This window comes from Echiichthys vipera (assembly GCF_963691815.1).
Source record: "Echiichthys vipera genome assembly, chromosome: 2".
Taxonomy (NCBI): Eukaryota; Metazoa; Chordata; class Actinopteri; order Perciformes; family Trachinidae; genus Echiichthys; species Echiichthys vipera.
The window spans coordinates 15,811,775-15,829,792 of record NC_139827.1 but is presented as its reverse complement, the minus strand read 5'-3'; the positions used below and the strand labels follow the sequence as shown (position 1 = coordinate 15,829,792).

At 39.6% G+C, this 18,018-nt stretch overlaps 2 protein-coding genes across 2 annotated transcripts; one reads left to right on the top strand and one right to left on the bottom strand.

The window, feature by feature from the left end:
• Positions 1 to 5,451: 5,451 nt before the first annotated feature.
• On the bottom strand, positions 5,452 to 8,828 carry tefm (transcription elongation factor, mitochondrial). Its single transcript, XM_083924064.1, has 5 exons — positions 8,717 to 8,828; positions 7,466 to 7,950; positions 6,510 to 6,659; positions 6,248 to 6,426; positions 5,452 to 6,113 (listed from the first exon to the last, which is right to left on the bottom strand). The coding sequence occupies exons 1-5, from the start codon at positions 8,757 to 8,759 to the stop codon at positions 5,849 to 5,851; spliced, it is 1,122 nt and encodes a 373-aa protein (XP_083780190.1). The 5' UTR covers positions 8,760 to 8,828; the 3' UTR covers positions 5,452 to 5,848.
• Positions 8,829 to 12,177: 3,349 nt separating this feature from the next.
• LOC310957127 (arf-GAP with dual PH domain-containing protein 2-like) lies at positions 12,178 to 16,696 on the top strand (the record flags this gene model as incomplete). The annotated part of the gene is made up of 11 exons (XM_083927564.1): positions 12,178 to 12,268; positions 13,485 to 13,615; positions 14,087 to 14,178; positions 14,417 to 14,505; positions 14,634 to 14,746; positions 14,869 to 15,015; positions 15,674 to 15,757; positions 15,843 to 15,905; positions 16,058 to 16,135; positions 16,353 to 16,581; positions 16,668 to 16,696. The coding sequence occupies exons 1-11, from the start codon at positions 12,181 to 12,183 to the stop codon at positions 16,694 to 16,696; spliced, it is 1,143 nt and encodes a 380-aa protein (XP_083783690.1). The 5' UTR covers positions 12,178 to 12,180.
• Between the last annotated feature and the right edge of the window lie 1,322 nt (positions 16,697 to 18,018).

The following is an 18,018-nucleotide window of genomic DNA, read 5'->3' as shown; positions in this document are numbered from 1 at the left end:
AATAGGCACCTCTCCAGATATCAGTCCACACAGTCCGGACTTGAACCCTCTGGTTCCCCACGGACTGAGCTACTGCCGCACTCAAGCAGGTTGAAGTTTTTGATTTAATTTAGCCATCCAGCTGAACTTGTGCTACCAGGGAGAAGTAAGGCCTCTCTCTCCTTTCCCAAGCAGAATATCTAAGCTTCCTTCAGAACCACTTAATCGAGAAGAGGAAACGGGAAAATGAAAGCTCTGAGAGGGTGCCCAAACGTCTGAGGTCTAGTCTCACCGCAGAGGGTCACTGCCGCGTGTCAGCCCAGGATGTCCAGGAAAGTACCGTCCTGACGGTCAAGAGGCAGCGCAGAAGCAACAAGCTAAGTCGTACTCACAGACTGAGGCAGCAGAGTGGGAGTCCAGCAGGCCTGGCTAACCACTGTGAGCCTGGATCAATGAATCACACAGCATCTTGTAGCCAGTCACTCAAAACCTCTTCCGTCCTCCAAAGAGGTAAACTTGTCATATTTATATGTTTTATGATGTGTTTAATGCCCTTTAAAAGGCAGGACATTACCTTTCTTTTTTTTTACTGTGCTAGATTCCAGTTTTGAGGATGTTCTCTGGACAGACAAATATAGTCCTCAGCATTCAAGTGAAGTCATTGGCAACTGTGCCTCTGTGAATAAACTTCAAAGGTTTGTTTTATATAAATAGTTCCCTCACCCTTTTCACTGATAATCAGACAAGTAGGAGTTGAAAGCAGAGTGAGCATAATCTTTTATTTATTAATTTTATTTTACCTGGTATTCAGTTGGTTGAAGAAATGGAAACTAAGAGCTGACTGTGACGAGAGGAGAAAGATGGAGGCGAAACAAGAACACAGCAATGGTATGAGCTGGCATTTGGCACACTTAACTTTTGCTCTTTTAGCTCAGCTCGCGGTCTGATCTTAAATGTGGTTTCTAATAAACCATGACCAAATATTAGTCACAAACCTGATTATGTTTGAGTATGACTCAGGATTGTACAGAATTTCCATGAGGGGAATTTTTGGTTGGAAATGTTACGACGTTCCTCCTTTGCAGACTCATCATGGGACTGCGGAGACTTCCAGGGTGAGGCTGGGGCAAAGGGCAACAGAGAGGAGCCGCTATGCAACACCGTGCTGATCACAGGACCTCCAGGTGTGGGCAAGACTGCCTCGGTGTATGCCTGCGCTCAGGAGCTTGGCTTCAAGGTTGAAATATATATATATATATACACATCTTCAAATATGACCACAATAACAATGATTTATACACTTATTGAAAGCTATGTGGCCAACATTGATTCAGTAGCATAACCTTTCTATGTGCTTTCTAAAATGATTCAGTGTCTACATGACAAAGTTATTCATGAATTAAAATATTTATATGTTGTTAGGTATGCGTTAAGTGATTTTATGTGAAACATGACACATCGTAACAGGCATCTCAGATATCTGGAATATCCAGGAACACCATACATTTTTATTAGGTACTCAATCTGCCGTCCTCTTATTGCCATCTCCTCCTCCATAAGATTCTGGCCTTTAAAGTCATGTTTCCTGTTATATATAGAAATATGTTACTTACAGATGAGCAGTTTAGCTATATCCCATCCCTGCTCATAAAGTATGTATATCTTCTTTTACACGGCTCTGTAGCTCATTGAAATGATGTCTCCTGACACTTTTATGTGACTCTTTGGCCTTTGGAAGATCACATTATTTGAAATACACCGTGTGACCATTTGGAAATTGATTGTCAAAATAGACTAGGCAAATGGTGGTATTTTGTGGCCCTTACAAAAGCAAATAATGAGTTTCAACAGTTTCTAGACTCCTTTTTACTGCAAAGAATCATTTGGTCATCACACTTAAAAAAAGAGGAAATATTCAAATACTGTATTTCTTTTCCTTCTCATTTAAAGGTGTTTGAGGTGAACTGCTCCTCACAGCGCAGTGGCCGCCATGTTCTGTCCCAGCTGAAGGAAGCTACCCAGTCCCACCTAGTGGAGATGTCGGGGAAGGACCCACTGAAACCAACTTACTTCAACAACTACATCAGCAGCAGCTGCACTTCTAAATCAGAGACTTTACCTGGTAGGACAGATGATGAAGACACAGTGCTCACTGAAATCCAGATAATAGCAAGAGAGAAGTTTCTGTAAGGAAGTTGAGAACCTTATGGTGCCAGGTTTGTGTAGTGTTTAAAGAGATACTTTCCTGTTTTAAACCAGCTCTATAATGGCAATGTGTGCCGATGAATGTTGGCTTCCCAAAACACCATGTCATAAAAATGTCATATTGTTTCAAACATATGGATTTTACATGCATTTGAATCATTGTCTTTAACAGGAAAAACAGTGTGTACCAAAACTTTCACCTCTACCTCAAAAAAAAAGAGAGCAGCACCGAAGTTTGGCCGCTCCAGTCGCAAAGGAAAAGTGAATCCGACCACGGTCACTTTGACCAACTACTTTAAAATGAAGGCCAAAGCAGATCATTTCAATTTAGGTGGCCCGCCGCCATCAGAAAAAACAGACAGCGAGACATCGAGCAAACCATCATCACGCTCTGATCAAACAGTGCCAGAGGATAAAAAGACAGCCACATCACTCATTCTGTTTGAAGAGGTAAAGGGTCTGGCAACCCCACACTGTAGGACATATAATTTAACGGATATGAGACCGCACGTGAATGAACCGTGTTTGGTCTAGTTTGATCTTTTTAAATTGCAACTGTCTGCTCCCACAGGTTGATGTCATATTTGACGATGATACTGGTTTCCTCGCAGCCATCAAGACTTTCATGATGACCACTAAGAGACCAGTCATTCTAACCACCAATGGTGAAAGCACACACTGTGTAATTTTGAATAGAGTAGATTTAAGGACAAGCTGTGACGCAAAATGAATGTCTTTCTTAGACTCTTCATTCAGAGAGAGATTCAGCTGCAGATTGGAAGAGATCATTTTCAAAACCCCATCAGCGGTAAGTCAGATTTCTGTGTCTCCACTCTTGTACAACTTCAGTATGCATATAAATGCATGTTTCCTGAAGCAGCGCATACTTTTCTTTAATAATTGTGTGAAAAATACCTCAGCTGGCTGATCAGTGTACTATTACTACTATACTGTATTTTTTTTTTATACCTCCCTTGTGTTTTTGTAAAATGCTGGAAGTTCAATTTCCTTGTGGCAGACATCCCAAAGGGATCAATAAAGAGAAGTCTAATTAAAGGCACCCCACAAGAATGATCCAGTTTGTCATGAACTTACTCCATCTATTTCAAGGTAAACCTCTGTAGTTACCTACAGCTGGTGGGTTTGGCTGAGAATGTGCAACTGAAGTCGGACGATGTGAGCAGCCTCGTCAGACTGTCCAGAGGTGATGTCAGACGCTGCCTGCTGCAGCTGCAGCTCTGGGTGCACAGTGGTGGGGGACGGGCATTTCACAGTGGAGGCTCGCCTACAGAGGAGCCTACTCATGTTCAGCGTAAGTTTCTCTAAATAAATCAAGCTCCCTTATACACAAGGATCAAAAACACCAATACAGATTTACAGGAACTTCATCAGTGTTTTCACCCCTACTTTAAATTGCAACTGCATAGCAATTTCCCTCAGGATAACTAAATTTGTCTTATCGTTCCTTCCATAGACTTGAGTGTTACTGAAAAAGGAGACAATGTAGACTTCCAACTTCTTCAATGTGATCCACGCTGCACCGCTAGCATGCTGGGTCTCCACACTGTGACCCAAAGCCAAATCTTAAACCTTCTAAAGGCAAGTATTGATATCTTCACCAAGTGTATTTGAACTCTCACATGAGCTTTTTTGTCACATAAATTAACTTAATCTGTCGATATTTTCTTTCTTTAATTCTTCAGTGTCAGTATTGGTCTGAAATAGACATGAGCAAGCTCCTGAGATTGTTAGCTGAGAGCTGGAGAGGAGGTGTGCCTCTTCTGTACTCCAACCTGGAGCTTCTTCTACCTATTGGGGCCAAAGGGACTTGTTCTGGCATGCATAATGGAAATGTCAGTCCAGAGGCTTCTGCCACAGATAGCAAATCTGTTAGGAATATCTCCAGGCTTAGCAGAAAGAAATATATTGCAACAACGTCTGACACAACTTCAAGTTTGACACAAAATAATCAAAACAATTTATTATCTAAAAGTGCTCATTCAAGAGCCCCTAGGTCAAGAGTCAAGACTGAACAAAACGCAGCCAATGTGGCAACCAACTGTTTGGATGCTTTGACATACTTCTTCGACCTTATGTCGTACCTCGATTCCACAATGTCAGCGGCTGCTGCACCGCTTGTTTCGGGCTTGTGCCGACCTGAAGCGTACATCTGGACGGGAGCTGAGATAAAGAATGGTTTGTTGGATGAGATGAGCGAGGAGGAGGGCAGGAGTTGGAGCCAGGATAGGCTGTTTGATATTCAGGCTGCTGTTGAAGGCTTGGGGTGTCACAGGTGCTGTTGGCAGGTGTCTGAGGCGTGGACTGAAGCCTTAAAATACAGACAGGAACTGGGAGACACAAGATGGGGGAGGCTGGTGGAGAGACTGACATTACCTGCCTCTTCCAAAACACAAAGCCTCAGCTTTAGTTTTCAACCTCTGTGTGCACCAAGGTGAGTCTACTCTCCATCTCAAATTCTGAATACTGATTTAAATAGTTTACTGTCTGGTATTTCAGCCTGTTTTGTCTATAAGGCACAAATCAAAAATGGCTGCTTTTCACCACCCCATATTCCGTGCCTGTCTTTCAAGTGTGTCCAAAAGGAGGTACGAGCTGAGCAAGACTGTGCTTGGCAGTAAATCCTTCAGCCTGCTGGGAAACAGGCGAGCTGTCAGCGTCGACTACATGCCAGTACTCCGCTACATCTGTCGCTTTCAAAGAGCGCAGCGACAGAAAGAGGAGCCAGTCAGGTAAGCCAGACTCAAACACAGATTTCATCGTTCATTTCATGAGGGCAGTCAGAAACAGTGAAAGACAGATGACGATAGTTGTATCTTAAACCACACCGCTTCCTAACTGAATCACTATTAGTTTTATTTATGTCAGTTAAGTCTTCAATGTTAGATGAAATGTTTGTACAAAATAATTCTCAACATTTGCAGACAAAATTGAAATGACGTATCCCCCACATTAGGTGTCTGAACTACCTGGGCAGCACACCTCTGGGCCTCTCAAAGTCAACCATTCGACTCCTGGCAGAAGATTTCACATAGAGAACCTCATATATTATCTCACCGTTTTGTTTTATTGTCCATTGCTTTTATCTTAATACCATCTCCACCTAAATACTATCAAATTAATTGGATTCTGTTGAGATGTCAAATGTTTTATTTAAATGTAAGAGTAATCATGAAAAGTAAATAAAATATTTTTTTAAAGAAGGTAAAGTATTTTTGTTCAGGTACTTCGTACAGTTACATTGCTCAGGTACTGCTTGGGGTTGCTGGTGAGATCACCAGTGTTTTTCATTCTTCAAAATTGAGCATTATTGTAGATTACTGCATAATCCACAAAACCCACAGGAACTGAAACCCCAGACAGCATTCACTTTATGCCAATGCATAAAGTGCAAGTGTCCACAATCGAACAAAGTCAGCAGCAGAAATAAAACGTGCAGCATTCATTGTGCTTACTCAGCAACGCGCGCACATCAAGTATTCAGAGTGTTTTATGACACAAGAATATCCAGCATCTTTTATTTACCATCAACCACCACTAAATCTGTTCAGCAGTTCACTGTTTGGTAGAAGTCCAAAGGGCTCAGAAGAGTTGTTTTGGTGGATGTGAAGCCATGGTTGGGGCATGAAATCGGTCCTTGTGGCAGCTAACTGGGAGATTCACTGAGCATCTCGTAAAAAGCCACAGCCTGAAGCAGAGCATCGGAGAGTTCCTCCCCTTCTTTTCTGCTGTCCATCTGGAAAGAATCCCTGTACTTCACCAGCAGCTCCGCGGGGAAGTTAATCCTGGGATACCTCTGTGTCACTGACTCAGTCATCAGCCGTTGCACTGTCTGTGCTCCACTGGTCCGCGACACGCCCACCATGAGTCCAAAGTGACGTCCCACAGCAGTACGCATCATGTTTAAAACCCTGAAAAGGAAAGGTGAAAAGTGTTAAGTCATTTCATCATCACCAACACATTCAACGTGATGTGGGTTTGTACAGTATTTTGGTGCCTTTCAAAGTTGAAAAGTAATATTGATATGATATCCCCTTTTACCCACCTTGGAGGAATATTTGACTCGGGCGGGGAGTTTCTCGGCTCCAGCAGCGCGAACAGCATGGCCTCCACAGTCCTCATGTGGGCCATGATGGGGAACAGAGCCGTATTCTGGACTGAGATGGAGGGTTTCTCTATAATGTAGAAGTCAGCTGACGGGAGGGCTTCAAGAACTGCCGAGACCTAATGGCAAAGAAGAAAAATTACAAATTGTGCAGTTTTATGTATTTATATCCGTACTTTGAGTTGTACACAGATATACTCACATCACTCAAGTAAGCAGAAGCCATGTATTTCCCCCTCAAAAAATTCGGACACTGCAGCTGCTGCCAGTCCAGCACTGTCACTGCACGGTCCATATGAACCCAGGCGATTTTATTAGTCCCACATACTAGTGACACAATGGTACTGGCAGCCTGAGGAAACAAATAGATTATCATGACAGGTGGTCACAGTGAATTATCCTGCTTTCTATTTTAACATTTTAATTTGGCAACTGATGAGATGAACACTGGATCTATCGCGGGGGAAGTCAAAGGCCAGTACCAGCAATCCAACAGGAGTGGGGACAGTGTTGCCCTACACACTAATTTTACATATCAATGTATCAGTCACAGGAGGTTCATGGAGAGCTTTCATAAATCAAATGACGTTAGTGGAGTAGTCGTAACTTGGGAACGAAAACAAATCCTGTATTACAATTACAAATAGGGGGTTTAGAGTTTTAAAAGCATGGGTGATTTAACAGGCAAATAGCGTATAAAAAAAAGCTATCAATCATGGAAAATGCAGGATCCAGCATTTTGGAACTTAATCTACCACCCTATGGCACAACTCTTCAATCGCAATATAGGTAATTTCATATCTTGATAAAAATAAATAGCATAGCATGTTTTCTGGTAATTCAAGAGCCTATATGAAATAACCACATGGCAGAGTGTTTTTTTAGAAACATTTTAGTGTACTGTTTAGCTGTAAAATGAGAAAGTTTGTCCTGCTGGTGGGTAGGGCTCGGTTTCGTCTTGACTTGGTCACAAACTAATTTTACAACCAACCTAAATGTAACAGAGGAAAGCAGCAATATAGAGCTGATCAGGCATTCCTTGGGACAAAGAAAGTCTCTGCTTAGCCCACCTCACTTTGTTTACAATTCTGGACCCCAAGAAACATTTTTCTCATATAAAGAGAAGGGCAGTTGTGTGCAAAGGGACAAGGACCTGACCTCCAACCAAGACCTGTCAACCTCTGGGCTGATAAACTTGGCCAACTGAATCTTCACTTTGCTCTCTTTCTTGACCGGGTTGAGGATGGAGTTGAACACTACAACAGCACTTTTGTGCTTCAGCAGCGGTACATTCAACACACTCTCCAGAGTTTTAAAGGGTCCGTTTTTAGTCCTGTGTGCCACAATGTTGAGCGACTTGCGGCCTCTGAGGAGCTTGACGCTTTCCAGCTCTGAGGCTGTAGCTGTGTTGAGCCGGTGCAGGATGGCGTCTCGTTGCTCAGCGGTGTAGCAGGCATCCAGGGAACTGTCGTTCCCTTTGCAGGGCTCAGAGGTGGAGGAGAGGGTATCGTTCATGGTCTCGAAGCCTGCCACGGGAACCCGGCTCCGCCAGCAACATGTGCACTGAAGATATCGCGGCTTCAGCTCAGGGAAACAGCCATGCTGAGGGCGCCGGAATATGCCAGACTGTCCTGCATACTGACCTGCAGAGGAAATACAAGACGGAGATTACTGTTTGTGTTTAGACCAGGGGTCTTCAATGTGTATTTAGGCCAAAGACCCCTTAGTTGTAAGAGAGATGAGGCAGGGACCCCCTACTACAAATACTGTATTAAATTGAGTTGCATATTAAACTGGGCCTACCAGCTAGTGGCCTAAAGCCTTTACACAGACCTTTCATGGTGCATACAATACTAAGATATTACAATGACCATTATTAACATTTATTTATATATGTATTTATATATTTATACATCATAAGTTAATGTTAAACATACATTAGGAAGGCACATTGGCTCAATTGCATATGTACATTGTTGCCTAAGTAGCTAACTTGTCTTTGAGCCAGTAAGCCCATTATTAGGGTTGTGTTAATGTATTTATTTTACATAAATTCATCTTCGCTTATTTTTATATTGCATTCATGCTAATGTATATTTTCACACATATTAAAATAAAAAAAACTTTTGAACAATTTGGCGAACCTCCTGCAGTAACTCTGAGGACCCCCCTGGGGGTCCCGGACCCCCTGTTGAAGATATCTGGTTTAGACTCTCCACAACACGTGGATAGAGAGCCGTCGTGTCAGTTCACTAGCTAACTGTGAACCTGTCAAATAGACGTCAGACTCAAATGCTGTTTAAATTCAATAAACATCTCTCAAACAGAGATACTAACATGACCTGTAACAGTTTAAAATATCAAATGTTTGCAAACAGCAACTAAAAGACATTCACTACAAACACTTACTTCTCTGAGCGACGGACGACATTAACCGCCTGGCGACATACATCGTCGTTAATTGAAATAAATATGAATCGATAGTTTTCGCTACAACATCTTTCAGACGGACAACTTTGCCCTTTGGTTGTTGTCCGACGGTTTTAACCGGTCGGCGTAGAACCACAACACCATGCCGTTGGTTCCGGTTTGCTTCCTGTGTTTACAGACGCATCACGGCGGACCGATATTAAAGGTGTATTTTTGTCCATTCCTCTTGTCTCACACTGAAATGTAGAGAAGAATTGCATGTGTAACGTCTGCACATTGATAAATAAATAAATAATACCATACAGTTTTTGTATAAACAAATGCAGACTAAAATTATATTTTCAGAATACTACATGTATTGAGTCAAACAATGAAGTAAAAAAAAAAATCGAATTTATTTTTAACATGTTGCAACCTCTGACTTCTTCAATTCAAAGAAACAATGTAAATAATATGTTTTATGTAATCAAGTGGTATGGGTATTGAAACCACCCGGCACTTACTGTATTGGTGTAAAGCCATTGCAGTCATGTATATGGTGCTGATCACTCTATGATTGATTGCTTGATCGGGTGATTTTATTAAAACCTACAGTAGGCCCATACAAATGTGCATGCAGTACCAAAATTTATCAGGATATCACAATAAAGTTAAATTAATTATTCGCACAGCGGTTGTGAAGTGAACCCAGGAGGCAGGGTTTCATTGTAAAATAATATAACAAAGATATTTATAACAGCCTGGTCACTTTACTTTACACAATTATTTTATCTTTCTATTTTAAATTTCTCATATTTACTTGTTGTTTACTTGTAATATTACCTCTATTTTTTTATCTTAAATTATTGTTCTGTGTTGTTCTGTTATTTTTATGTAAATGTTATTGTTATTGTTATGTTTAGGTTTGTCCTGTTAAATGTTTGGAAACTGTGAGCAAAGCATAAGCCGGAGTCAAATTCTCTGTATGTCCAACATACTTAGCAATAAACCTGATTCTGATTCTGATTCTGAGGGTGATATCAGTATAACATACTAATTTTCCATTTTTTAACTAACGTAAAAACAATCAATTTTATAGTCATACAAATAAAAATAAAACCCCTACAAAAATTCCACTAGAACTGCCCTTGAAAGGATATTTCACTAAAGCCTACTGACATCATAATAATAATTATAATAATAATAATAATACTAGTAATAATAATAATAATAATAATAATAATTGTATTGTTTATGTTTACATGCATATAAGTGATGATGGAATATTAGAAACACATTTTCGCAACACAAGCTACCAGTGCTTGAATGTCACTAAGTATATTTATATAATAGTATATTTATATATTTACTCAAGCATTGTACAGAATTTTGATGTACTTTACTGGAGTGTTTCTATTTTGTGACACTATTTAATATGTTGAATTGATAATGCTTAACGCACCCAACCACAAAATGGTTTAAATTTGCTTCACCTCCAACAGCTTTAATATGAAAATGTTGCTTTCACAGCAAAAGTGAGAGGGGTCATTCTGCTGCATAATAATATGTAAAGTATGTTTATAATGTGGTCCTGCTACTTTTACATAACAGATCTGAACTTGTCTAACATTCCTCATTTTGAGTCAACACCTCTGTAAAAACTGTTTCAATAACCTTCACGAAGATGGGATTTTTCTTGTGGGGCAGTTAGTAAGTATTAGACTGAATTAGTTTTTACCCAAATATTTATATCAACTGGCAAATAAGTCTGTGTCTATTAGCTTCTTTTGCGTTTTTTCTGCTCCCTATTGGCCCAAATACATTAATGCGGCTTTAAATTTAGATACACACTGGAGACCAGAGTTAGAGAACAAATTATAAATACTTGATTTATTCTGAAATATTGTTTTTTTTTCTTTGTTATTTGATAGAATAATAATAATTTCCCCCTGGGATTATTAGAGTATTTCTGATTCTGATTCTGATTATGAATACCTGCTGTGGCTATATGGTGTACTAGCATGTTTGAGCAAAATTAGAGAACAGTGACCATTGTGTCAGAAGAGAAGATTTAAACAATGTTTTCTCAAGGCTATATGATTAAAAAATGAATAGAAAGTCTAGAGACCACAGCTTTGAATGACTTCAGCACATCTGCACCCACAGGACATCACTAGTTTCATACACTGCTCTGGTTTGATCTTGGTCCATTCTTCTTGCAGTCTCTTCCAGAGTTCACTAACTGGAGTGGGTTTCTTAGACATTACTTTGTTGCTAAGGATTTTCCAGAGATCTTCAGTGTAGTTACACAAATCTTTCAGCCATCTACTGTATATTATGCATTTCAGAAAACAAGGAGGTGCTCAGACTTATGACCTCTACAAAAATGTGGACCTGTCTTCGCAACCTTGAGAAATTAATATTAGAGTGGTTGAACCAATCAGGAACAGTCAGAAATAACAACCAGAAGTGTAGAGAGAGAACTGGAAGTGTAATGAATGATAAAAGGAGCAGGCCACAAAAGGTTATAACTAGCCTAGAGTGGATTTGTCTGACTGATAAGAACAGTGCTTGGGTTAAAGTTGAGTTCTATTGTAGCTATACAGTTATCTACAACTGTGCCATGTACTGTAATGTTTTCCATTTGTTTGGGACCCCCATGAAAACAATGATACATCCCAAGAGATTTATATATATGTGTGTGTGTGTGTGTGTGTGTGTGTGTGTGTGTGTGTGTGTGTGTGTGTGTGTGTGTGTGTGTGTGTGTGTGTGTGTGTGTGTGTGTGTGTGTGTGTGTGTGTGTGTGTGTGTGTGTGTGTGTGTGTGTGTGTGTGTGTGTGTGTGTGTGTGTGTGTGTGTGTGTGTGTGTGTGTGTGTGTGTGTGTGTGTGTGTGTGTAAACTACCTGATTTATCGAAACTAGTGTAAACACGTTTGAGGGGACAGAAAATCTGCAGAGTAATAGTTTAATGCTACAACGTTTTTATCTACAATCATATTATAAAGATATGTTTCTGTTGGATGTGCCCTGCGTTTGAATTCTTTGAATTAAATAATTAAATCGAATTAAATTAAACATTCCTAAATTAACAAATCCTTATTTCAGCAGGGCAACAGCTCACCACCCACACCCACAGTCAAAACTCACAGTTGAGCTACACACGAGACTAATAGCCTCATACTGTAAATCAGCCGTTCTGTTACATGGTGACGTCCGTTTCACTTCCTTTCTCTGTTATTTCTGGACCTCTTTGTTTGTGTGCAGAACAATAAACTTTATGAAGCTGTGCTGGTAAGAGGAAATGCTGGGCCACTGGCCAATGAGAAGAAATTATGTTTTTCACCTGCTACGGCGCAGAGCAGCTTTGTACCATTCAATGTTTGGAATCAATATGGAGTTGACACCTAGTAGCTCTGTTGTTGGGACTCGACTGTCAATCTGACCGAAGCCCACCACCTTCATCTATGGCCAGTCTGGAAAGAAATAACAAAATCTTGTTTGATTTGGTGCGACAGCCAGGTAACAACTTGTGTGCTGACTGTGGAGCTCCTGGTGAGTAAACTGACAAGATTCATAACCACAATGTATTCATTTTGGTACGATAGCAACATTGTTTGACTGATACACATTTAGTCAAAGACCATCATACCTGATTTTCTGTGGGACTGAACATGTTTTCTTTATTAAAATTAAAAGAATGATTATCAGTAACCTGTGCCATTGTGCCACGTGATGTTGTTTGTTAACAGAAGTAATCATTTATAGCCAAGTCACGTTTTGTAAAAAACTTTCATAAGGGGAAGTGGTTGCTGCTTTAAATTCTGTGGAATGACCTCATTGTTGTCGCCATCATTTAAAGGAGACATTTCTCAGTCAGTCATTGTCACGTTCATACTTTGGGTTTCTACTAGAACATGTTTCCAAGTTTTGTCTGAATATACCTGTCTGAAATACTCTGTCTGTCTCTTTAACCCCCCCTCCTGAAAATCTGTTCTGACTAGTGATAGACCGATACATCGGCTGGACAATATTATCGGTGCGGGCTGCTGTGTTCGCCGATAGTTTTTTCCCGGCATTATTTACAGACAGGCGGCTCCGTGTTGCTGGAGACGCCTTCTTTAAGTTCAATAAACGTTCCTTTTTTAATAAAATTGAGACTCATAACATTTGTTATCATCATTGTGTAGTTTTTATGATGGAATTTGAGGGAGCAAACGTAGAATAGGCTCCAAAAATCGGCAGTCCGTATTGGTCATCGGCCAAGGCTGATGAAAAGAAAGTCGGTATCGGCAATAGGCCCTTAAAAATCCATATCAGTCGATCCGTGGTTCTGACAATATGGAGTTACTCAGATGCAATCTGAATGGCTTGTTGAATCATGTTGAATCATCACCATGTTTTCTGATATAGGCATACCACAAAAAAATGACTGGGTTGTCTTGTTCCACAGTTTGGGGGTTGGTAACCACTCCAGATACCCAAATGCACGTGTACAAGCAATGAAAATTAGGTTTTTTCATGATATAAGAGGGATAGGCAATAATGATTTAATAAATAAAATAAATAAATCAAATTCACACACACACACACACACACACACACACACACACACACACACACACACACACACACACACACACACACACACACACACACACACACACACACACACACACACACACACACACACACACACACACACACACACACACAGAGTATACCTACACACATAGATGTCTTTATTTATTTTTCTCTCTTTTGCACACAGAGCCTGACTGGGCCTCCTACACTCTTGGTATCTTTGTGTGCCTGAACTGCTCCGGGTTGCATCGTAATTTACCTGCTGTTAGCAAAGTGAAATCCATACGTCTGGATCTCTGGGATGATTCACTAATAGAGGTATAGGTTTAGAGTTTGTATTTGTTTTATATGGACAGTTAATAATGTTCATTATTATTAATTCAATTTACCTTTTATATATCCGAAATTTGCACAGCCCACCTTATACTGGGACAATATAAGTATTTATATGTATTTTATATATACATATATGTATAAATTCTTCTTATTTTTCTAATTTGTATTGTTCCTCTTATTCTGTTTATTATTCTTTATCTATTGTATGTACACATGACAGATAAAACCTTTAGATTTTGAATCTTGAAACCTAAGTACCTCTCTATTATCTACTGTGTTCATGCTCTAAATTTAATGATGTGATTGCTGAAGAGTACTTTGATGTCAACGCAGATACCTCACATTTTTTTCATAATATCTTGAGGTCTGTCTAACTTGTTTCTTGTGAATTAGTATGAATATTAATTATGTTGTTACAACTTTTAAAAAATCCCTCATATCTTGGCATTTCAGTTCATGCAGGAGAGGGGGAATACTGCAGCCAAAGCCATTTATGAGAAGTGTGTCCCTGCCTTCTTCTACCGGCCACAAGAGAAAGACTGTGTGTGAGTGACCCTCACTGCATTCATGATCTTTCACCTCGTTAGCACAGTTGAAGTGAAAGGTGAAGTGTTTTTTTCAGTGAATGGGTGTGGATAGGTACAGAAAGGGGAACAAACACTGAGTTGGTATGGAGCAAGTATGAATTAGACTCATTCATCAATGACAGATCTACACATTTCCTGGTATTTACTTAAACACTCGTCTTTACTGGAAGAGTAAGGGCTTTTTGCTTTGTTGTAGAGTTCTTAAGGATCAATGGATCCGTGCAAAGTATGAAAGAAGAGAATTCACAGGAGAAAACAACTACTTTCAGCAAACATATTGCTCAGGTAATTATCCTTCTCTTTTACTAAGATAAAAATATCCTTCCTATCAGCAAAATAGTCACAGTTATGCATTTGTTGTTAACTTTATATGTTATGTTATGTCTTTTATTTGTTTTATGTATCCAACCTAGACTTGTTTGAGTCAACATTGTGGAAGAAGGGCAAAGACAACAAACAGTTTTTAAAGAGGATTTTCCTGCTGTCCCGGAAAGACTTCACCCTCAGATACTTTATTAAAGAAGATGTGAGTTTTGCCACATCATCATTTAATCTACAATGTTTTATGAACATGCATGAGTTACAGTCAATTAAACTTTTGTTTTTGATGTTTTGAAATCCTTCCTCAATCCTTTTGTCCAAACCAAGTCTAAGCTTCCCAAAGCTGTCATCAGCATGAAGGACCTGAATGCAGTTTTCCAGCCGGAGAAGATCAGTCATGCTCACGGTCTGCAGATCACCTATGTGCACAACGAACGCACAAGAAATCTGTTTGTTTATCACGAGAAAGGACAGGTGAGCTCTAGTGCTTGGGCTGTTTTATTTTGACTGTTAGCAGATGAACGTTTAGAGTGACAAATGCTCACATCTCAAAGACTAGAAAAACAAAGACAATAGATCACAATATTAGCAAAAAAGCCCAAAAATGTAGTTGTAAGCTAGAGGAAGGAGAACCTTAAAGGTCCCATGATTGAAAAAGTGAGATTTACATGTCTTTTTTGATTATGAAGCAGGATTTGGTGCTACATAAATACCTCAAAGCGCTCGATCCACAGAGAAAGTGACACAGCCCGTATTCAGAAACTGTGCCTTTAAACAAGCTGTCAGGACTTCTGTACAGTTGCGATGTCACAACAATACTATACTGTATATAGGTAGAAAGTGCTGCTGCAGGGCTGTAACAGTCATTCCCTGGCTGCGATGACAGTGCAGAGAAGCCAAGAGTGCACATGCAGAAGGCTTGAAGACACTGACCAATCAGAGCAGGCTAGGCTTCAGAAAATCTTCTTGCATATGCATCGTATTTTACTGTTCACATGCACAAACATATGTGTGATGGTGGAATACTATGTTCAGCTGTCCTAGTTTTCTCTGTCTACTGTCCAGACAGTACACCTGCATGAATTTAGTTAATGTCTTCCTGATATGCTCTCCTTCATTTGATGCCTCATAGGTAATTGTGTCCTTGTTCAATGCTATTCGGGCAACACGCTTGGCATACCTCCAGAAGAAACACCCCACTCTTCGAGATAATGATGTGAGACAAAATTTGAAAGGATTTAGCTTGGATAGATGGTTAAAGGTAAAGCGTTCTAACAGTGTTATCTTGTCTCTTTGCACAGTTAATACCTCAGATAACGAGTCATTGTCTGAAGGAGGGACACATGGAGAAAACGGGCCCAACGGTTCGTGAACTATCTGAGATTATTACAAAAAAATAATTTATTTAAATTTATTGTATCTAAAACAATAATTTGAGACATTGTTTTCTCTCTTTCTCTCTCTGCCTCTTTGCCCCCTTTGTTCTCCGTATGTGTTTGTGTATGTGTGTTCTCAGCATCGGGAGCCATTTAAGAAGAGGTGGTTCACACTGTGCTCAATAAACAGAAAGCTTCTGTATTTTAAAAGTCCACTGGTAATTAACAGACAACACCATATCATCTACAGTGTGTATAAACTAACTGTGTAAATATAAAGTTAAGTAAATATATGTATATTAAAAAAACAAGGATTATACATTTAAATCAATTTTATTGTTTTGGAGGTTGGAAAACATTTCCAGGAAATAACGCAGATATGAAACAATACATATTACAAGTGCTCTTCTTTGTGTTGTGTTTTTTCACTGTCAGGATGCTACAGAGCTGGGGGCTGTCTTCATTGGCACAGACAGCCATGGCTACTCTGCTTCAGAGAGCAGCGTGCGGAGCATGAGGGGAGGCCGGTGGCACTGTGGCATCACGCTGGAAACTCCCGACAGGCAGTTTGTGTTCATGTGTGAGCAGCAGCAGGAGCAGAAGGAGTGGCTGGAGGCCTTCAGAAAGGTCATCTCTCAACCCATGACCTCAGAGGACTACGCTAGTAAGATACTGTTGCTGTGCAGGTATTACCTTCTGGTGTTTTGTGCCCGCTCCTAACTCATCCTTTTATTCATTTATTTGATATAGATGAAGCCAACATGAGAAGGGGGAAATGAGTGGAGCAGTTGTTGATTCACAAGAATTCACGATGCAATATGTATCGTTTTTGGGACATACCAGTCTGAAAGTCTCTTAATCCAAAAATATGCTCCTGAACCAAAACATGGAGACAAAATCTCTTTTTACTGGCAGAACTGCTCGACATCACTGATAGATGGTCAACTCCAACACTTTGCACAGACCACAGTGCCTGTGATTACACCTTGTGACACCTTGGAGTTATATTCAGGCACAGCTGGGACATTTGCTGCACATCAGAGGCTTGAATTTATGCCATTGCTGTTACCACGATGACATCACATCAATTCATTATTTGCAATACATTTATGAATACACTGGAGGCAACTATTGCAGCTATTTATTATAATAAGGTAAAAAAAAAAGAGAATACAGTTTTATGCAGAATTTGCAGTTCTGGTGTTATGCTGTATTTTGTTTCACTCAATTTGCACGTTTTGAATTATAATAATTAAGGCACATTTCACACTGTTTATTTCAGCTGTCTATGGTTAATAATAATAATCTGTCATTATATTTACTATTGTCATTATGTGTACAACTTCATTGTCCTGTACTTAAATTTAAATATGTACATATAGTCAAATGTTTGTTTACCGTTCATTTTGTTATCCTTGTTTCAGTGTCTGTATATTGAGAGTGACATAAAGCCGGAGGCGTATTCCTTGTGTACACACTTCTACTTGGACATTAAAGCTTATTCGGATTCTGATTATTTTTCTTAAAACTGAAAAATAAATAATAATTGGCATTTAGGCTTTAATTTACTCCCTTAGTTTAGCAGACCTAATACGTTTTTGTTATTCTTCACTTCTTTTTCTATGCTTTACTTTCTTTGTACATTTTAGTTTATGTTGTTATTGTTTCTACATTTAGAAATACATTTTTGGTATTGTGTATAATTCTGCATCATGTAAGAAAAGTAATGTTTACATCAGGAGTTTGACAGTTACTGTTACAGCTCAGTAAACATGAAAGTTAGCTTAACGATCAAGGATAAACGTAGCCATTTTATCTCAGTCCATCGAGTGAATGCTTGGCCTAAATTGACTCTGGTTTTTGCCCGTCTCCTGTCACTCAGCTGATGGGACAAATAAGCAGCTGCAGGATTGGCAAACTCCATTTCACCCAGTGCCAGCCTACAGTAGCTGCTCCCAACAACAGACAACCCTGGCAACCCTCAATGCTGGCTTCTTAATGGCTGGTAAAATGTAATCAGAACATCATTGTCAAACCCCACACATTTTTTTTGAATATTAATTCAGACTTAATATATTTCTTTTATGGAAAAGCTAAACCG